We start from the raw sequence: 19,034 nt of genomic DNA, 5'->3' as shown, positions 1-19,034 counted from the left end.
GTTATCGTTCTATCGCCCAGCTCTATATCCCACGTATAACAGCACACTGAAAACAAGTGCAGCTGATCTCGTTCGCTCAGATTCATACTAATCATTAGCTCTGAAACAAGCAGAGGGCTCCACGTCTTTGTAAAATACGCACTTTGCCTCTCAACGTTGTTTCTAACCTCAGTTAAAACTTCTTTCATTTCCGTCCCATCTTACAGAAATATTGAAGGAAGAGCAGAGAAATTTCAGACATGTTAATAAATGATATGTGACTGTAAATGAAATCCTGAAAAATGCATAGAATCGTATTATGTCTGTAGGGCAGTTGGTAACATGCAGCTTATGCTATGTAGACATCGGTCCTTCATGTGTAGCTTATGCTCTCAGACATATGAACACGTGGCCTTTGACTGGCTTTATAGAAAAGCTGCTTTTGTTAAAAAGCATTCAGGTCACAGCTGATGTAATGTAATAAACGCTGGCCATACATGTCATTGAGAGACCGACTGTCACCTGAAATATACCATATAACACAAAACCCGACTGGTGTATGAAGGAAACAGTATGATATTTCCTATAAACAATAGAAGCTGTGCTCCTTGATTAAACACACAGACTGAAAGGTTCATCCTCATTCAGCCAGAGTTTCAGGAATAATGGGCTGTAGTCTCTTCCACAGTATTCCAGTGGAAGAATGAATTTTCTGACGGATCTTCTTCTGGTTTCAAACCTGATTCAGCAGATTTCACTTCCAAGGAGCCAGAGGTTTCTTCAGCGAGACAGCTTTTAGATCGCAAAAGTCTGTGTTTCCCATTTAACCCACACCAGTCTTCCCTTTTTTCTCTCTGCAGAACCTTCTGGCGTGTTTTCACAGCGGCTCGGACAGCTTTTCTGGAGATGCCTGCGAGGTGAAGGTGGCGGCTCCTTCTCATTCACCGTCAGCCGAGGCCGAGTACTGGAGGATCAAAGCTATGGCCCAGCAGGTCAGTGTCACTTCACGTGGCTTCGCTGTGGCTTCGACCTCCAATCGAGAGTCTAGACAGGAAAAAAAATCTCCCATCATCCTGGAGTTTGAAATGTCAGATCCTGAAGTTGAAGTTGTACATAAACTTGTATTTTATCACTTAATACTTACAGAGATCCATCGTGGTAAATGAATATAAACACACGTGTATGGGTAATCTTTCTTTAAGCCTGTCCTGTGGTTTTAACTGTCTGACCTGAGCTTGTCCGCATGTCCCGTTTCTATCCCAGGTCTTTATGTTGGACACTCAGTGCTCCCCTAAGACACCCAACAACAAGGAAGGCTTTGAGCACGCTCAGTCTTGCGTCCTCATCATCGAGCTGCCGTCTGACCAGCAGTCCAATGGACACGCTCAGAAGAGGTGCACATCAAAGCTGTGATCACATGGGTGGTTTATTACTCGTCTGATTGGTTTACATTTCTTAACGAGGCTCTGAAGGTGCCGCATGTTTTCAGTTAGATTTAGGTTTAAATGTGCCTCCTTCTGTGGTCTGTCCTCTTATGTGTGCTCTGTCAGTGACTGTGGGGGAAATGTGCTCTCTGAAGTCCACTAACTCTTTGCGCTTGTCTTTCTGCTGCTGTGTTAAAGGAAAATTGGGTAAGGCTGTTCTCTGTGTGTTCATCAACAACCATTTAAAAGTGTGACAAATGCTCACACGAGGCATGGACAGCATGATCGCCAGTGTTAATCTTAAATGAGCTGCACGATGCACAGACAAGTATGCAGTGGCTGATTAGATGTAAACCAAAAATAAAGTTGTAATTAATGCAGCACTCAACCATCTGCACTCAGTCAGCTTCTCGCTTGCAGCTGCATCAACGATACAAGTTTAAGAAGAAGAAGAAGCTTTCCTTGTACATTTGCACTTCTTCACGTTACACCGCAGCCATATTGTGCAGCTCTGTCATTTACATGTTGCACCTGCATCTTTATCCTTTATCCTCTTTATTCATTTGTTTAACATTACAGTGATGCTACAACAGATAAATGAACCATGACTGGAAATGCATCAATGTGTTCAGTGAAATCTTTCTTTATTATGAAGGATTCTTTTTTAAATAAGTAACTGAATGTATGTGATTCGACTGATGTGCAGGATCCCATTCAGGACCATCGTGGTGAGCCTGCTGTCCCACCAGGTTCTGCTCCAAAACCTCTCTGACATCCTGCTGGAAGAGTTTGTAAAGCAGCCTGAAGGTCACGAAAGGGTCACACCTGTGACCTCTGACCCCAGTAAACCCACAGCAGGCTTCCTGCGCTACATCTCTATGACGAATTTAGCCATAATTCTGGATCTGCTGCTGGACTCGTACAGGTTACTGCAGCAAAACATGTCACATATGCAGATGGCAGTGTAGTGTTGATACTGAATCCTGCTAGTTTCCAAACATAGAAACAAAACAAGTTATTTTATATTCATGCTTTTTATAATAATGTCAATCAGCTTCAAATGCAGCTGAAAAATCTGTTGTGTGCAGGACGGCGCGGGACTTTGACACTCGGCCGGGTCTGAAGTACCTGCTGATGAAGGTGTCGGGTGTTTGTGGAGCAGCCAATCTTTACCGCCAGTCAGCCATGAGCTTCAGCCTGTACTTCCAGGCCCTGCTGTGTGCCATACTGAGCCAGGCAGACAGCATGACTGCACAGCAGGTGGAAACCAGTCAAGTTAATAATGTTCTTGTATGTTTTTGTCACGCTGCTAATACAGCATATCCAGATCCACATACTGAGGGGCACAAACATTGTTCCAGGCTTTTGTAGCTTAGAAGTAGCCAACAATTAGCAACCACACTGCAGCTCTTTTATAGTTTCACAGGGACCTGCTGTCACTTCTAGAGCATCGCTAATGCGTTCAGATGATTTGGGACAAATTTTTGTTATGGTAAAAGCCACAGAGTTATCACCCGAGTGGTCACTTCCACTCAGCTCTACAAAGCCTTATCACTTATTTGAGCTTATCGTTTCACAGCTCAGTTCACTGTTCCAGTTCACTCTCACTGCAGGAAACTGTTTTTCATTATCCCACCTCGTGCTGCTGCTTAGCACCAAACGCACACAGTTAGAAGGTAACTGGTGAGAAGTTGGACCAGAAGGTTTAGACGCACGCCCAGCAAAACGACCAACACCAGCCAGGCCGCCCTGTTGATCATATCACTTCTAAAGGAGCCAAATGCACAAGTTGTTTTTGATTCGCTGACAGTCATTTCATAAACACATTTTGTAGCCATGACCTGTAAATAACATTTAAACCACTGATGTAGAGCTGAATTTAAAATCTGTGTCATGGCGCGCTGCATGGGAGGAACGGAGCTGAGCAGGCAGTGAGCTGGACGCCTGCCCAGCTTTTATTTTGGAACTTTTTTTCAAACATGTCTTGGACGAATGTTCATGAAACGATTTTTCACTGTGCAGGAAAACATCTTCACGTATACGATGTTTCTTGATTTCTATGATTTTCTTTTGCTGGGATTATTTAAATGCACAGCTCCAGATTTAAAATGCACTTTTGTGTATTTGGTAGGTCGAATGAAAGAAGCGCGGAGCAGGTATTTGATATGTCTGGAGGAACGATGTTCACAAAAATAACATTTTCATTTCATTTATTATTTTTTATTCTAATGCATATTTTACCAACCAGACACAGCAGTCATATTAACCTCTCAGCAGACACAGAATCACTGGTGATAACCGTCGTCACCGCTAACAGACGAGCTCGTCACTAGTTATCTGTTTGACATCTGAACCTGTCGCCGTGTTCAGGTAAAGAGGATCCTGTACGAGGAAGAGGAGGGGAGCTCAGACTCCTCTCATCCTGGTTCCGCCTCCTCGGAGGATGAAGACATATTTGAAGAAACCGCACAGGTAACACATGCACACACACATGTTGGGTATTCATATCTTGTGGGGACATCTAATTGACATAATTCTTTCCCTAACCATCAAAAATGAATGCCTAACCCTGAGCCTAAACCTAACGATAACCCAACTGTAACCCTGACGCAAAAATCACATCTTGAGTCTCAAAAATGCCTTCAAACTCGTGGGGACACTTTTGTCCTCACAGGTGACTGTTGGTCCCCACAAAGATGTGTAAACAGGTACACACACACACATACACACAGCTTCTGATTGGCAGCGTTACTGTAAAGAATTGTGAAACATTCAAATGTGATGAGAGGCCACTCAGAGGGGCTGACAGGTGACCTCAATCTAGAATTAAAGCAGCGGCCTTGGATTAGTCGTGCTGCTACTCTTTTCATCCATTATTCATTTTTTCTCTTCAATCCTCAGAGGCTTTTCTAAACTTTTGACCCTCCTCGTAATATTTGTGTCTTATCTGGCAGGTCAGCCCCCCTCGCGGCCGGGATAAGCGTCACCCGTGGCGAGCTCCAGTCCCTTCACTCAGCGTGCAGCCGCTGGGCAGCGCCGACTGGGCCTGGCTGGTCAAGCGGCTCTACAAGCTGTGCGTGGATCTGTGCAACAGCTACATTCAGATGCACCGCGACCTGGAGAGCATGCTGGAGGAGACTGCTCTGCTGAGGGGAAGTGCAGGAGGAGACCATGTGTTCTTCCTGCCTCTCTTCCAGTCCGAGACTTCGACCCCGACCTCAGCAGGCGGGCTTTCAGCGAGGGAGACGCCCTCAGAGGAAGGCGGGTACAGGTGTCAGACGACAGACGTGAGCTCAGCGTCACCGGGGGACACACCGACGCCAAGTCCAGGATTCAGGTTGGAGATCACGCATATTAATGTGTGCTTTGTGAAGGCTGTTTAGTCACCCGTCATGTAAAAGCTGCCGCTCTCCTCTCCCCACAGCTGCACAGGCAGTCTGTCCAGTCAGTTCCGGACTGGATGCGAACGGAGGGACTCCAACATAACAAGCAGCTCGGCTGGAGGGATTCCTGGCAGCGCTGGCCCGGGAAGGAGAAAGGAATGGTGGGAAAGTGCTGGAAACAAGCTATACACCATTGCCACAGACAGAACGATCAGCAAGCTGATGATGGAATATAAACGCAGGAAACATCAGCAGCAGCAGCCGCAGCAAAGCCACGTCAACCTGTTCATGAAAGAGCAGGGCCGGGCGGCGGCAGGAGGAGGCGGCATCGGGGAGAGGAGGGGCCCAGTAGAGCCGCAGAGGCCCCCGCAGAGGCCTCAGCAGCTGGTGGACCAGCAGGGGCCCTCTCTGAGGCACTCGGTTAGTGCGGGGCCGGAGGTGCTGAGGCAGGAGAAAAGGCCGCGGTCGGGGTCCACCATCAGCTCCCACAGCATCTCGCTGAGAGACTCTGAGGCTCAGATACAGGCGAGTGTCTGTGTGTCTGTGTGTCTGTGTGTGTGTGTGTGTGTGTGTGTGTGTGTGTGTGTGCGGGCATGTATTCATATCTTTGTGGGGACCAACAGCCTCATGTGGACCAAAATCCTTGTCCCCACAAGTTTGAAGGTCCCCTGTTTAAACCCTCTCGTATAAGGAAAGTTGGGTAAAAGTGAGGTCTGCATCTGCTTGTGAACTGATGTCTGTGTTCCTCCCTCTGCAGGCCTGGACCAACATGGTCCTGACCCTCCTGAACCAGGTCCTCCTACTGTCTGACTCCTCATTCCTGGCGCTCCAGCCGGCGCTCTACCCCTGCCTCAGCCAACTCTCCTGCCACGTGACCGACGCCCGCGTTCGCCAGGCCCTGCGCGAATGGCTGGGCCGGGTCGGCAGACTCTATGACATCATTCTGTGATGTCGCAGCGATGAAATGCAAAAGCAGCGGCCGGAGGCTGCAAAGTGTCGGTCAGTGAGGGACATAAACAGATGAAATCAGAAATGCTGCCGTAGATTTTAGGAGCTGATGAATGATCGATGGTCCTCGCCAACATTTTGTTGTCAGGCAGTCATTAAGTGACATCAGTATGAAGGATTTGTTTCCTGATGAAGGATACGGTATGAGGAATAAAAATGTAACAGGCTTCTCTATATTATTTGAAAAGTTTCTCAGTAAATGTGCCGTCTGTGCTCTTGTTACTCGGTTGAACTGTTTCCTGAACCCTGAACAGTGCAAAGAAACAAACACGGAGCTCTTAAATGTCATCTATGAGTTCTCAGTTTTTGAAGACTGATTGGCCGAATCCTAATTTTGGTCCAGCATTGTTATAAAGTCTCAACACGACAATCACAGAGGCTTTTGATAATATTTCCTCACCCTCGTGCTTCATTCGTGTCAGTGACTTCCAGGGGTTTTTAACACCCATGAAGAAGCAGCCATGTTTACATTCTTTGCATTGTTGCATCTCTTCATACGCTCGTCTCTATAACCTCTGTCATACTCTGTCACCACATACAACGTTGTATAGCTCCGTAGCGCCACAGGTGGTCCAAACAGCTCTCCCCGGTGCCCGTTTGGATGCTTTAATCCTTTTTACAACCTGCTGCAAATTTACTTCCAGCTCATTTTTCACTCCCTTTTCCACAAACCCACATTGTATCCAGATGAGATTAGATGATGAGAGAACTGCCTGCTGGCTCTTTGGGAGGGGGCGTGTAGGGAGCTAGAAGACAAATGGTAGTGATGTATTCAGTGACGCCTGCGCTGTTGCTGCAGCCACTCTTACAGATGGTCTGGTAATGTCTGGGCACACAAATCCCATCTGATCACTTGCAAATAACAGCGCAGTCCTAAAGGTCCTATTTGAGAAACAAATCTGATTTGCCTGCTGTCTGAATCAAGCCCATGTCTCAGCTCAGCAGGTTTCTGAAAATCTCCACAGTGCTGAAGACGCGACCATAAACAAGCCAGTGAAATCCTGGAGATCACAAAGGTTCAGCTTAGAACTTTATTTTTATCCTGTTTTCCTTCTCAGAGTTTAGAGCGAGTGCTCATTGATCCTGATCACATGTGGCTCAGAGGCCTGTTTAAACCTTCTGACATGAGTATTAATTATTTTAATCAAAGACGGCGCTCGGTGTGTGTGTTTTGATGTTTCATGCCAGCCGCATGTCCTTTTTCATATCATCTATTTATGCAACTATTTATTTGAAATATTTACTGTGTTGATAATATTTTTTTGCATATATGTGCTTGGAGCCTATTGGCTGTGACTGAAGGGGAAACCCTGAGTCCTGTATCCTTAAGCTTTTCCAACAGTGTTGCTAATAGAGAGCAGGGGGTTGGTGACAAAGCTGCTTAATGAGAGCATCGTGTTTAACATCATCAGTAACTCATTTTTAAGTGACCAAAGAATTCCAATCGCCAAACGGAGGATTCACGATGTCGTTTGTATGGCGGTGCCTTCACCATGTAACGTGTCTCAGTGTGGTTATGTATGTGCGCCGATAACTTTCAGGTTAAAATGAATGTTTTTGTCCTGCATCTAAAACGATACAAGAAAAGTTCAATAATAATCAACACCTGTCCTTTCAGCTCCTTACTGTCTATGATATTTAAATAACAGTCTTATCATTATTACCCTCTTATCATCAGTCCTTTCAAAGAATAATGCCACATCTCTCACCTGGAAACCAACAGATGGATGAAAGTTTTGCCATCAGGTGCGTTTATATCACGGAGAAAGAAACGTACTCCGAGCACGGAGTCAGCAAACTGAACGAACGTGCATTATCTCACTTTCACTAGTCCAGTTTGCCTCGATGAGCTGTAACTCTGCTGACCTCCATTCGTGTGCATTTCAGGACAGATTATGAATGAATGAATGAAGAGAGTGCTGAACTGACGCTAACTTCAGCGGCTCGGCCCGTATCGAGGACAGGCGGGTGGGGCGGGGAGGGCGGCAGCATCTGATGCTCCTAAGAAGATTTACTCTCCTTTTTTCACCCACTTTGTCTACAGCGGAGACTCTTTCAGTGTTATTTGCTCTCTCTTCACTTGCTTCCTCACTTTGTCGGTCGCCTCATTCTCTCCTTTGTGCCAGCTGTCACCTCCCTGGCAGCAATGCTTCCACTGGATGCTCCAAAAAAGCAAGCAGTCAGTGCCAAGCTGGGTCCTAATTTGATGCTTTAAAGTCATCAGCTTTTCCTGCTTTAGAAGCCGGAAAATCTTAAATCAACAACAGAGTTTTAAAGCTCACCGTCTTTATTTAATACAGGCTGGAACCAGTCACTGAGATCTTAAACGACTGCTGTTTCTGTTGCTTTGCTTTAACATGTGTTTAATATTTATGTCATGTGGCTTCATTAGCTTTTGTTGCCACAGACGAGGCGTCTAAAACTCTAAAACCAAAGTGATGCCAAAGAATTCTTGTTGAAGAACTCATTTTACATTTTATTGAGATGTGAATTTCTTAACTCCAGGGAGAGAAAAGGGAATAGCTGCTGGGTGTGGTTGTATACGTTTTGTCCCTCTTATGGGACAGCCTGTTAGGCTGGTGATACTGTAGGAGCCACAACCACACGGGCACGCATACTCTCAACTTTCTATTCTTACCCCCAGCTACAGGAACTATAACCTGTCATCCCCTGTGAAGGAGATGTTTGTGCCTGTCAGTCGGCCTCTGCTACAGTGAACTCATCTCTTTAACATAGGTGAAGCTCAAAGACTATAATCCACCCCAGCACGTGGTGCTGCATTATTGTGGACAACTAATACTACAACCTTTTTACCTTAGACTCAAGTTATACTCTAACAAACAGCCGAGTCCCAAACAGTTGATTATCTTCTTTTGGACATAGTGCTGCTAGTTTCAGTCATTATGCAAATATAAGATTAAGGAAACCTGCAGTCAGCTGAGACTGAAGAAGCCACCTGGATGAGACGAAATGTCTCTCCCACCAAAAGACGTCCAGATGAACAGAATCAGCTTTTTGGGATTTACTCACCTGGATGATGGAGCGTGCATCAAGACAACCCCCTGGGTGCTTCATGGTTGCTTTTTGCCACCCTATCACACACACACAAAACCTCCGCAGATGAAAAATGAAGCCAATGCTGCAGTTCTTCTTCTGAGTCCTTGCAGACTGTGATTAAATGGCCCACTTACAGCAGATGTTTAAAGCCTGCCACAAAAGACTGTCTTGGTCTCTTGTTTGGTTCCCTCCCTGAGAGCTGCTCTGCATGGGGTGAAGACTTAAACGTTATTTGGGGATAATTAAGGACTCGACCGCTTTGATGCTGGTTTCACTTCCAGTAATTGGGAGTCACTGAGCCAGACCTCTCGCCTGTGCTGTTGGTGTCTTTCAAAGAATTTCCAGTGGAAAAAAAAAAAAGGATTTAGCTGTACAGCTTTTAATCTTAAAAGTCCTGCCAAGAGTCTCCTCCAGTTAAAAATCTCCCATCCTCCTTGCCTGTGAGGTGCAGAGTCCACTACAGGTGCACCTTGTTAATCAAGCACACTAGTGTATGCACTTCTGCGCTTCTGGCTCCACCTGCACAGAGACTGCTGCCATGCTTGGTTTGAGGCTTCAGAATGTGAGTTTGCACGTTTTAAATGAGGTGGCTAAGTCAAATTTTTTTACACGTATTGTTGATGTGATTGTGTATTTATGGACCTCAGCTCATCCATGAGAAACAAGAAAACATTAAACAAAATTCAGTTTCATTCTTTGTCTTTAACCCGAGCCCTGCATCAGAATGCAGAATATCGACAGCATCGGTTGGAAGGTCGTGCTCTAATTCCGGCCTCCTTCTTGTGGGGCTGCTACGTTGCAGCATTAGCACGTCTCGCCACTCTGTTGTGTCTCAGTTGACTTTGCTGTCCCTCAGCCCCTCCCGGTGTCCCTGACCCGTCCCCATTTGTCCCTGTTGTTCGAGGGCGAGCAGCAACTGGACAGATGTTGTGGGCCATCAGTGTGATCAGCAATAGTGAAGGGAAAGGATTTAGTGGGTGTTAAAGCTGTGACAGTGTTTCCATCAGCTGATGTGTCAGCGTCATGCAACGACACCGCACCAGCAGTTTGTGCTGATGGCGCCCGTGCTCCTCTAGGTGTTTGCTCTGATTGGTTCTCTGCTTTCACTTTGCCCACGACATTATTTGTAACGCCGAGTCCAGAGATTAATCTTTTGTCTGCGTTTTTTACTTTTACAGCCAACGTACATTTGAAATGTTGAGCTGAGATTAAGAGGGCTTGAACCACAGTCGCTGTGGCTGCTGCTCAGTGCAGCTCATCGCCACAACAAACTTTATCTGCACTCTAAGCAGATTTGATGCTCTTGGGTAAACTCGCTGCTGACAAGAAGCTGCAAATCCATCTACGTGTTCCACGAGTCTTTGTTTGATTCTAAGCTCTTATTGCTTTCTGATTCAAGATACCGACAGCTCCTTCTTCTCTCCAATTCCTGGGAATTCATAATATTGTTTCTACTATTGATTTACAGTAAAATCAACACATTGGTGACTTTATTGAGGGATTACTGATGGAAGAGGCAGTGCCTTACTGCATTCACTTTCCAGAGATCAGATTGAGACAAAAAAAAGAGAAAACATTGTTTGGAGAACTCAGTATACGTCTGAGTGATTTGGCTGACAGTTTAAAGACCGACTCCCTTGTTGGTCTGAGAAATGTACACATATCTAAGGCTTGAGCTTTCAGGGCATCTGGGTGATTGACTGAGAGCGTAGGAGTAAAAGCAGCTTTGACTATTCTGTCATTTTGTCTGACACGGATGGAGAAAGTTTCTACGTGACCCAGACATCTGACACAGTTTCCACAGTGAAAGGTCATATGACAGAGGAAGTCATGAGAACATACAGAAACAGAAAAATATGAAAGAATAATCACATAAAAGTTCTTAGACGTGTACTTTGCAGAAATATTGTGTCGGTAAATGTTTGAATTTGATTAGTTTTTAATTTTTGATGGACAATCGTGGGAAAAGATTTGGGTTATGTGTTATGTGTTGTCAGGCAAAGTCAGGCTTTATCAGGTTTTTGAGGCCGAGATGATGGTAAAGTAAAGAAGACAGCATAAATTTGTCTTTAAGTCCCGGCCATTAGAGCAGAAATGAGATTTGTTATTTTCATCTGCGTTTGTTTTTATTTGGTTTCATTGCTCTGTCCTGGGACCTCCTCACTCTTCTGTGTGCATAGACAGAAAGCCAGAGTGTCTGTAACATCAGACTTGATCAATCAGGAGGAGCTGGGGTAGAGTGGGTTCCAAAGCAGCTTGCAGATATGCAGCAGATGTGGGTGTAGATAACACATTCAACTGACAAATCTGACACGGTGTGCTATTTATGCTGTTTGAGGAGTAATCAGGAGATGATCAGAAGGAAGAAAAACATAATTACTGCTCACAAAGACGAAGCCACTCATATGGTTTCTGGTGCTTCATTTAACCAGTCATTGGCCGTTGAAGCGTGCAGTCTTGCCGCTGTGATATTTCCTGTGAAAATGCTTGCAGTTTCTTCTACACTGATGGAAAAGAGGTTAAACTGAACCAGATGTTGGCATCAACAAACTTGAAGCTGTCAGAAAAAGTGGATCTACTGTGTAAACTTGTGTTGATCTTATCATTTGAATCTGACATTAACCAAATGGTTGGTGTTTGATTTCATATCATGTGTTCCAGAGACCAGGTGGTCTACATATATTTTCTTTCTCTCATTGAAGATCAGTTATGGCTACTGTCTATAAATGCTTACAAAGTAAACAATCACCACCACAGAAAATGGTAAAAGGCTTTGTTTGACTGATGGTACAAATATAAAACACAACCTTGGGTGTCCCTGCAGGTGAAGGTGCAGAGTCTTTACGATGTGACTTCAGGCTCTCTGCTCATTCACTCAGGTTGTTTTGTCCGTTTGCTTCCTTCACTGACCTCAGATGCTCTGCTGCCCGACCTGTGAGCGCCGGCTCTGCTAATGTCGTGACTGTGATTTCTAAAAGTGCATTTTTTTCTGCTTTTGATATTAAAGAACAGCAGCTGTAAGATTTTCTCCTGGTGTTTCTAACCTGCTCTGGCTTCTCTCTTCTGTCCCGAGCGCAGCTGTGTAAGTGCTGTAAGTTGTAAAGTGCTTTCTCTGCAGGCTTGTCTGCTCCGTGTTGCAAATTAAAAGCAGTTTGCCCCAAATGTTTGGCATTGTGTTTTATATCTGATGATGATCAAATGCACTCCAAAGTTTGGATGTCTTCAATCCAATCTGAAAGTGATGATTTTAACAGTAAAAAGGATTTTTGTGCAGAATAAACAAAACCAGCTGTAATGTTTTAGTTACGGAGCTTAGGGGGATTTTTTGATTTCGTTATTGCTGACGGTTTGGCTTTGGTTCCATTTGCACATTGTTGGAGTCTGTGTGCTAAGCCGAGCTGACACACTGCGATTTGCTGAATACATGAAAGTGGTATTAGAGCTGTCCTTGCCAAAAGATCAAAACGGTTGGAGATAAATTATAGAACAAGGCTCACAAAATAGTGAAACCTGTTTATATATACGCTGTATGTTTAAGGTATATGCCAGAAGCATCCACTCGTCTGCCTTCAAACACATATGAACTTGACTGACATCCCATTCTTAACCCATAGAGTTTAATGGAAGGTTTGGGAATGTTTATGGGAATTTTTCACCATTCTTCCAGAAGTGCATTTGTGAGTTCAGACACTGATGTTGGACGAGAAGGCCTGGCTTGTATCAGGTTGAGGTCAGGACTCTGTGCAGGCCAGTCAAGTTCATCCACACCACGCTCACTTATCCATGTCTTTATGGACCTGCTTTTGTGCACTGGTGCGCAGTCATGTTGGAACAACAAGGAGCCATCTCCAAACTGTTCCCACAAAGTTGGGAGCATGAAAATGTCCAAGATGTCTTGATAAGCTGAAGTATTAAAAAAAAAACACTTTTTTTCTGGCAAACCCAAACCCCGACTCAGATTGCCAAACAGATTTGTGATTCCGGAGAACATGTCTCCACTGCTCTGGAATCTGCTGGCAGCAGGACCAATCGCTTCCACTTTGTTATAACACCACTGACAACTGACTATGGAATATGTAGGAATGAGGAAATGTCACGACTCGACTTGTTGCACAGGTGGCATCCTATTACGGCACCATGCTGAAATTCACTCAGCAGTCTGCATGCAGAGGTGTTTTATACACCTCTGCTCACGGAAGTGATTGGAACAACTGAATTCAATGATGTGAATGGGCGAGTCAAGACTTTTGCCAATATAGTGTGTTTGTGAGGATTATAAATGTGCCTCTTTTACCTTTCTAAGAGTAATATTAATTGGAACTAATACTGGCTGACCATATGAAAGCATGTGTCTTTTGCCTGAGATGGTCATACCATAACCAGGTGGTTTGCCTTCCTGCTGTAGTTGTTGTGGTTGTGACTTCAATTCTCCTAAACCTTTGTTTTACTGAAAATGAAATATTCATTCATTCATTTTGCATGTGAAAGCGTATTTTCTGCCTGGTATTTAGAAGAAAACAGATGATACCCCATCATTAAAAGACAGTTTCCAAAGTTAGAGTCACATAAATCCATCCAAAAGTTACTTTCATTCAATTCAGTTTATATAGCGCCAAATCTCTACACTTGCCTCAAGGTGCTTCATTTTGTAAGGTAGAGACTGTATTGGTCCCCTTTTATACCCATTTACTTTGAATACAACACAGCCACATACACAACTGTGTTGTGTGAAGAAGTTGCCCCCCCCCCCAAAAAAGTGTAGTTCTACCAATTTAACTATGGACAGAAACATAAATAACAGCATTTTATACCACAATAAATTGTTTAATGTCTCAATTTAAAACATTAACTATTCATCTTGCTTCTCCTCTTTTTCTTCTTTCCTAAGAGTTTCAGTTCCAAAATAATCCTGCAGTTTTAAGAAAACCTGAACAAAAGTTGTATCGAAATGTGGAACTTGGTTGAGAATGGCGTGCTATGACTATTGGCAGCAGCCCTGTGACAGACTGGCGACCTGTCCAGAGTGTACCCTGTCTCTTGTCCTGTGCTAGCGGGGATAGGCTCCAGCCCCCCCGCGACCCTGACAGGGATGAGCAAAGAGGATGGATGGACTATTGGCAGCGATTTATTGTACAGTTTTTACCAAACCTGTAAACCCGTGATATACTTTCCTCTTCCACACTTTTGAATGACTTGTAAATTGTCTCAAAGTGTGTAAAACCTTTCTCAGACTTTCTTTATATCCCAGAAATGTTGAGAAAAGTTTTATCAGATCACAAAGATTTTTCACGTTTGGTCTTCTTGATATTCACAGAAAAAGTGATTCCCCGGAGCACTCTGAGTGACAGAGAGATGTCATCCACTGGAGTTAAAGCTTCCTGATTGTCTCACTCTTTACACCGATCATGTCAGAGATTTACAGTTAACAAACAGTCAGGTGAATAAACAACACTGAGACACTTGAGGGCTGTTAATGTGCTGCACAGGTGAAGACTCAGAGAGAGACTCACACCCAGTTGCAGGCGTTTCCTTTATTTAAAGCATAGATAGCAGTTCCTGTTTTTCATGTTCATGTGTGTGCTAATCTCTTGTGGCAAATGTCACAGGGTGAACTTCCTGTTTCTGCAGACAAAGCTGTGGGTGTTGTAACTGTGCAAAGGAGCGAGTAGTACATTTCGGTCTTTCCTATAAGAGTAAAATATGAACATATACTTTAATGCAGCATAAAACTCTTAAAAGCGTTTCTTCCTTAACAGATCATTTGAATGTATCCACTACACACCCAGTGAGACACATTATGTCAGATTTTCTTTGTCATCGCTTATCTGGACCTTTCAAACAATCGACACAGTCATTACTGTTAAACAGCGACAATCTTACTACATGTAAAAATCATTCAAAGTGTAAGTGATTGATTTTAGCTTCTGATGGCTCCTCGTTGCTCCCACTGACTGAAATTTCTTTGTCAGTGTGTCAGCGAGCGTTAAATATTCAAATAATATGCAATGAATGCTTGTGAGTTAATTATAGATGCAAAAAAATCGAGTGCTTACTGTCTACTGTTCTCTAACTCATCTACTTTGCTTATTTACTTAATTGTGTTTGGAACCGTAAATGCAGTTTTTTCCTATTAGTTTATACATCTTATCCTTCAACACAGATTTGTAGTAACGTCTCCTAATGCATATTTTTGGAAGCTCTGCCCCCAATAAAAACACACCATAGTTTTAAAAAAAGAAAAATCCTGGAAACACCCTTGGCTGTGACCCACTGGGACCAGTGATGTGTCTGTTCTCTGCTGGACTGTCTGCTGCCCTCATTTCTCTGCCGTCCCTCCCTCCTCCCCCTCCCAGATATATTTAAGGCAGATCACTTCAGCGGTGCAGTCGGTGCTAACCCTCTGAGCCGTCAACAGACCCGTCGGCTTCGGATCCTGAAACTTTCCACCATGCGGTCTCTGCTGGAGAGCAGCTGGAGGAAGTTTGGACCCGCTGGCCGGGACTCTCTAGACTGGTCATCCGGACCCTCGGCTCTGCCTTCCACTGACAGACAGGCACCGGTGAGTTCGCGCAGACGTCGATGATTTTATTTTTATTATTAAACATGCTGTCAGTGGGTTTTTTTCATCAGTTCATAATTTAATCTGAAAATATGTCATTTGAAAAATTAAATGCAGTGACACAAATGTGAGCGTCCACGTAATAAAATAAAATATTAATAATTGTCGAACTGATGGAGAGATGTTACAAAGCTTGCACAACAAAAACGTGTCACTTCAAAGATTCTCTGCAGAGTTCTACTTCTAGCTTTTAGAAATGTTACTTATATGAAGCTATGAAGACACGATTCTTGGCATTCGATGAGACGTCAGAAATAACAATTTTGCGTTGATACTTGAATCCAGTTTTATTTCATTAGTTTTATCTGATCTTAATGTGTTTTTAATCACACTGCCTAAAATCCAGACTGGAAAAAATGCAGATGTGTAGAACTGGAAGACATCTTTTAAAGACTTCTTTCAGTTACTTTCCAACAACAATATGTAACAATATTAGCTTTATTTCAATACATTTTGGATGTTTTAACATTTATTTAACAACAAGTCATTTATTACAACTGCTGTCTGGTAAAAGACAACGTCTCCCATCTCATGTTTACTCTTCATTCTTAGCTTTTACAGTGCACACATGCTCCAAATAAAAATAACATCAGGAGGCGGTGTGCTCAGCCTCACAATACTTTTTTTTTTTTTAAATTGACATTGTGGAATCACTATACAATACCATCAACTTCAGGAATTTGTCACTACATATATTTTTCTTCTTTTTTTTTTTTCTATATTTAAACAACTAAAATATCCATACAAAAAGAATGAAAGAAGAAGAAGAAGGAAAAAAAGAAAAGAAAAATAAGCAAAACAGGAAACAATAAATAAATAAATAAAAGATACATAAGGAAAAAGAAAAAGGAAAGAGAAAAAAAATGTAGGGAGTGTGTTTTTGTTTCCATTAATATAACTAATATTTCCTCTAGTCTTCTAGTAGTTAACAAAGTCAAAATCTAGAGCAAAATCAAAAACTGGCCTGCGTTTTTTATGTAGTCCATCCATTTCTTCCATCGTGATACCAACAGCTCCCTCTTGTAGTTCACATCTGCTGTCATTTTCTCCGTTCTGTAAATGTCCATTGTGATGTTCATCCACATGTTCATAGTTGGGCTCTCTGAAGAAAGACATTTTTTTGTGATGGCTTTCTTGCCTGCTGCCAGTAAAATATTAAACAAGTATTTATCGTTCTTTGTCCATCCTTCTGGCATAAGTCCACCCTCACAATGCTACACATTCACATGTGCAAAGAGGAGATCAGCAGAAGTTCGGCACGGACAGCTCCCTCTGCTGGACAAAGTTTTTATGGCGCCTAAATGACCTCTGTTAAATCTGTGACTTCTGCACTTTATATTCCTTAACTACTACTACTACTAATAATTAATAATAATAATAATAACATCTTGTGTCTGACTCACAGAACCACAGTTTTGATGAGGCCATCTTCAGTGGTGGATCAGTCACCTACATCGTCATAGCAAGCATCTCCTTCCTCGTCCTCTTCATTAGCATCCTCGGCTTCGTGGTCTGCCGCCGAAGGAGGGGCTTCAGCTTCAATGGAAAGCTGGGATTGGCTAACGTGATCGCCTTGGAGGACCTACAGGACCCAGAGAGGAACTGCGAGCTGCTGTCCTCCCTCCGCAGCAACAGAGGTCCACTTCCCAGCTCAAGCTCCGAGCAGGACGTGACAGACGGCGTATTCCTCATGGTCTATCTGCCCTCTCCGTATGAACAGACCCTCACCAGGATTGCCAGAGCTGCTAGCACAAGCAGCTCAAAAGATGCAGAGCTGCTCCCTCCAAGTCCAGGGCCAGAGGCACGCTGTGGAGATGATGAAGAAGGGATGATGATGGTGATGAATGACAGGAGGGCAATCATAGAAGAAGTCAACGACTGAATCAAAACTGAAATTAAAAGAAGAGACCTAAGATGTGAATGAAAACACTTCCAGTTGAGGACATAGGAATCTAACATAGTACTTACCAAGACTACATCCCAAATCACCCTATTAAGTATATTAAAAATAAAATAATACTACAAAAACAAATGAGCCAAGAAGAGCTTCTGGGCTCTGTGCTGCTGCATGAAGATCTTCTAAACTGGTTTTTATACTGAATAATGTGACTGGGATCCAGGAAACGGGCGTCTCCAAACTTCCTTTGGATAACATCCTCAGTGATTTTTACCTTAATGGACAAATGTGCTAAATATTTATAACTCTGACACAGAATGGGTTTTTTTTTTCTTTGTTAACAAAGCCCTCTACGCCATAAGCACCAAGCACAGTTTAAAAAAGCCACACAGACTTGTACACAATATTCTTACCATTTACATCATTCCTCATAAGTTAGTGTGATAATTTCTCCTGTTTGTACTTAACATTGTAAAAGTGTTCACGTGGATAACAAACATGCTATTTTTATTATTGTGTGTTTTACCTGTGACACAGCTGTAGGAGCCTTTAGACTTTAGTGAGCAGTAGTGGTAACAGGACAGTTTTATAATGCTGACATTCGTATTTATTTTTATTTGTAATAATCACAAACAATAAAGTGAAGCGATCCCTGTGTCCCACTGTTTATTACTGTATCCTCCTCACATACAGGAATTTGTACAGATAGCAGACACACAGTTAGGTCCATAAATATTCTGACTTTTTTTCCCCCTAATTTTGGTTCTGTACGTTCCCACAGTGAATTTTAAATTTTAAATGAAACAACTCAGATGCAGTTGAAGTGCAGACTTCCAGCTTTAATTCAGTGGGCTGAACAAAAAGATTGCATTAAAAACTATTGAGGAACTAGAAGATTTGAACACATTCCCTTCATTTCAGCAGCTCAAAAGTAATTGGACAAATTAAATAACTGAAAGTAAAAAAAATAAAATATAAATACTTGGTCAAAATGCCTTCTGTCACATCATCAGTAAACACTAGTGTCTCAGTGCCACACCCAAGCCATCACACTGGCTCCACCATGCTGTTTTTGATCATGTTGTGTTCCATGCCGGGTTTTTTGCCATCATTCTGGCATTCGTTGTGTGAATAGAATATTTTTCCAGAACTGTTCTGTCTTATTTCGATTTTTTTTAGTAAATAGCCTTTGTATTGTTGAGGCTTATGAGTGGCTTGGACTTTGCAGTGACTCCTCTGTATTTACTTTTATGTAGTCTTCTCTTTATGGTAGACTTGGATATTGATATGGACGTTCCTTTTGTTTTGCTGAGTTCACAATGCTGTCTTGCTTTCTCAGGATGTACAAAAGTGTAGATTTTCATCATCATCATCATCATCATCATCGTTTATTTGTATAGCACTTTAAGAACACACCAGGCAGACCAAAGTGCTGAACAACACAGATCAAAACAACTAACAAATTAAAAATACCATAAAATCATAAAAAAATTAAATAAATAAGAAAGGTGTCAGTTTCCTACAGAGTTAAAAGCCAGGGAATAAAAATAAGTTTTCAATCTGGACTTAAAGACCTGCACTGATGATGCTTGTTTAATTCGGAGGGGAAGGTGATTCCAGAGCATCGGAGCTGGAATTGAAAACGCTCGGTCTCCTCTGCATTTCAG

At 42.9% G+C, this 19,034-nt stretch overlaps 1 protein-coding gene across 2 annotated transcripts in view; it reads left to right on the top strand.

Moving 5' to 3' along the window:
* The window catches only part of arfgef3 (ARFGEF family member 3), a 57,603-nt gene extending 39,579 nt beyond the window's left edge, over positions 1–18,024 (top strand). The window contains exons 34-43 of one of the 2 annotated variants that reach the window (XR_001290506.1): positions 840–971; positions 1,243–1,373; positions 2,110–2,328; positions 2,492–2,663; positions 3,774–3,875; positions 4,358–4,740; positions 4,828–5,311; positions 5,544–9,413; positions 15,205–15,410; positions 16,876–18,024. Coding sequence is in view for 1 of the 2 variants with exons in the window: in XM_005743593.2 (XP_005743650.1) it covers positions 840–971; positions 1,243–1,373; positions 1,602–1,610; positions 2,110–2,328; positions 2,492–2,663; positions 3,774–3,875; positions 4,358–4,740; positions 4,828–5,311; positions 5,544–5,735 (1,824 nt within the window). In the remaining variant the exon portion in view is untranslated. Of the gene's footprint in view, positions 1–839; positions 972–1,242; positions 1,374–1,601; positions 1,611–2,109; positions 2,329–2,491; positions 2,664–3,773; positions 3,876–4,357; positions 4,741–4,827; positions 5,312–5,543; positions 12,018–15,204; positions 15,411–16,875 lie in introns of those variants that run through there. The other variant, XM_005743593.2, reaches the window with a different exon arrangement.
* Positions 18,025–19,034: the final 1,010 nt, after the last annotated feature.

The sequence above is a fragment of the Pundamilia nyererei genome, unplaced genomic scaffold (genome assembly GCF_000239375.1).
Source record: "Pundamilia nyererei isolate P.nyererei 1_Seehausen unplaced genomic scaffold, PunNye1.0 scaffold00133, whole genome shotgun sequence".
In the NCBI taxonomy this organism is placed as follows: Eukaryota; Metazoa; Chordata; class Actinopteri; order Cichliformes; family Cichlidae; genus Pundamilia; species Pundamilia nyererei.
This window is presented reverse-complemented; position numbering and strand designations above follow the sequence as displayed.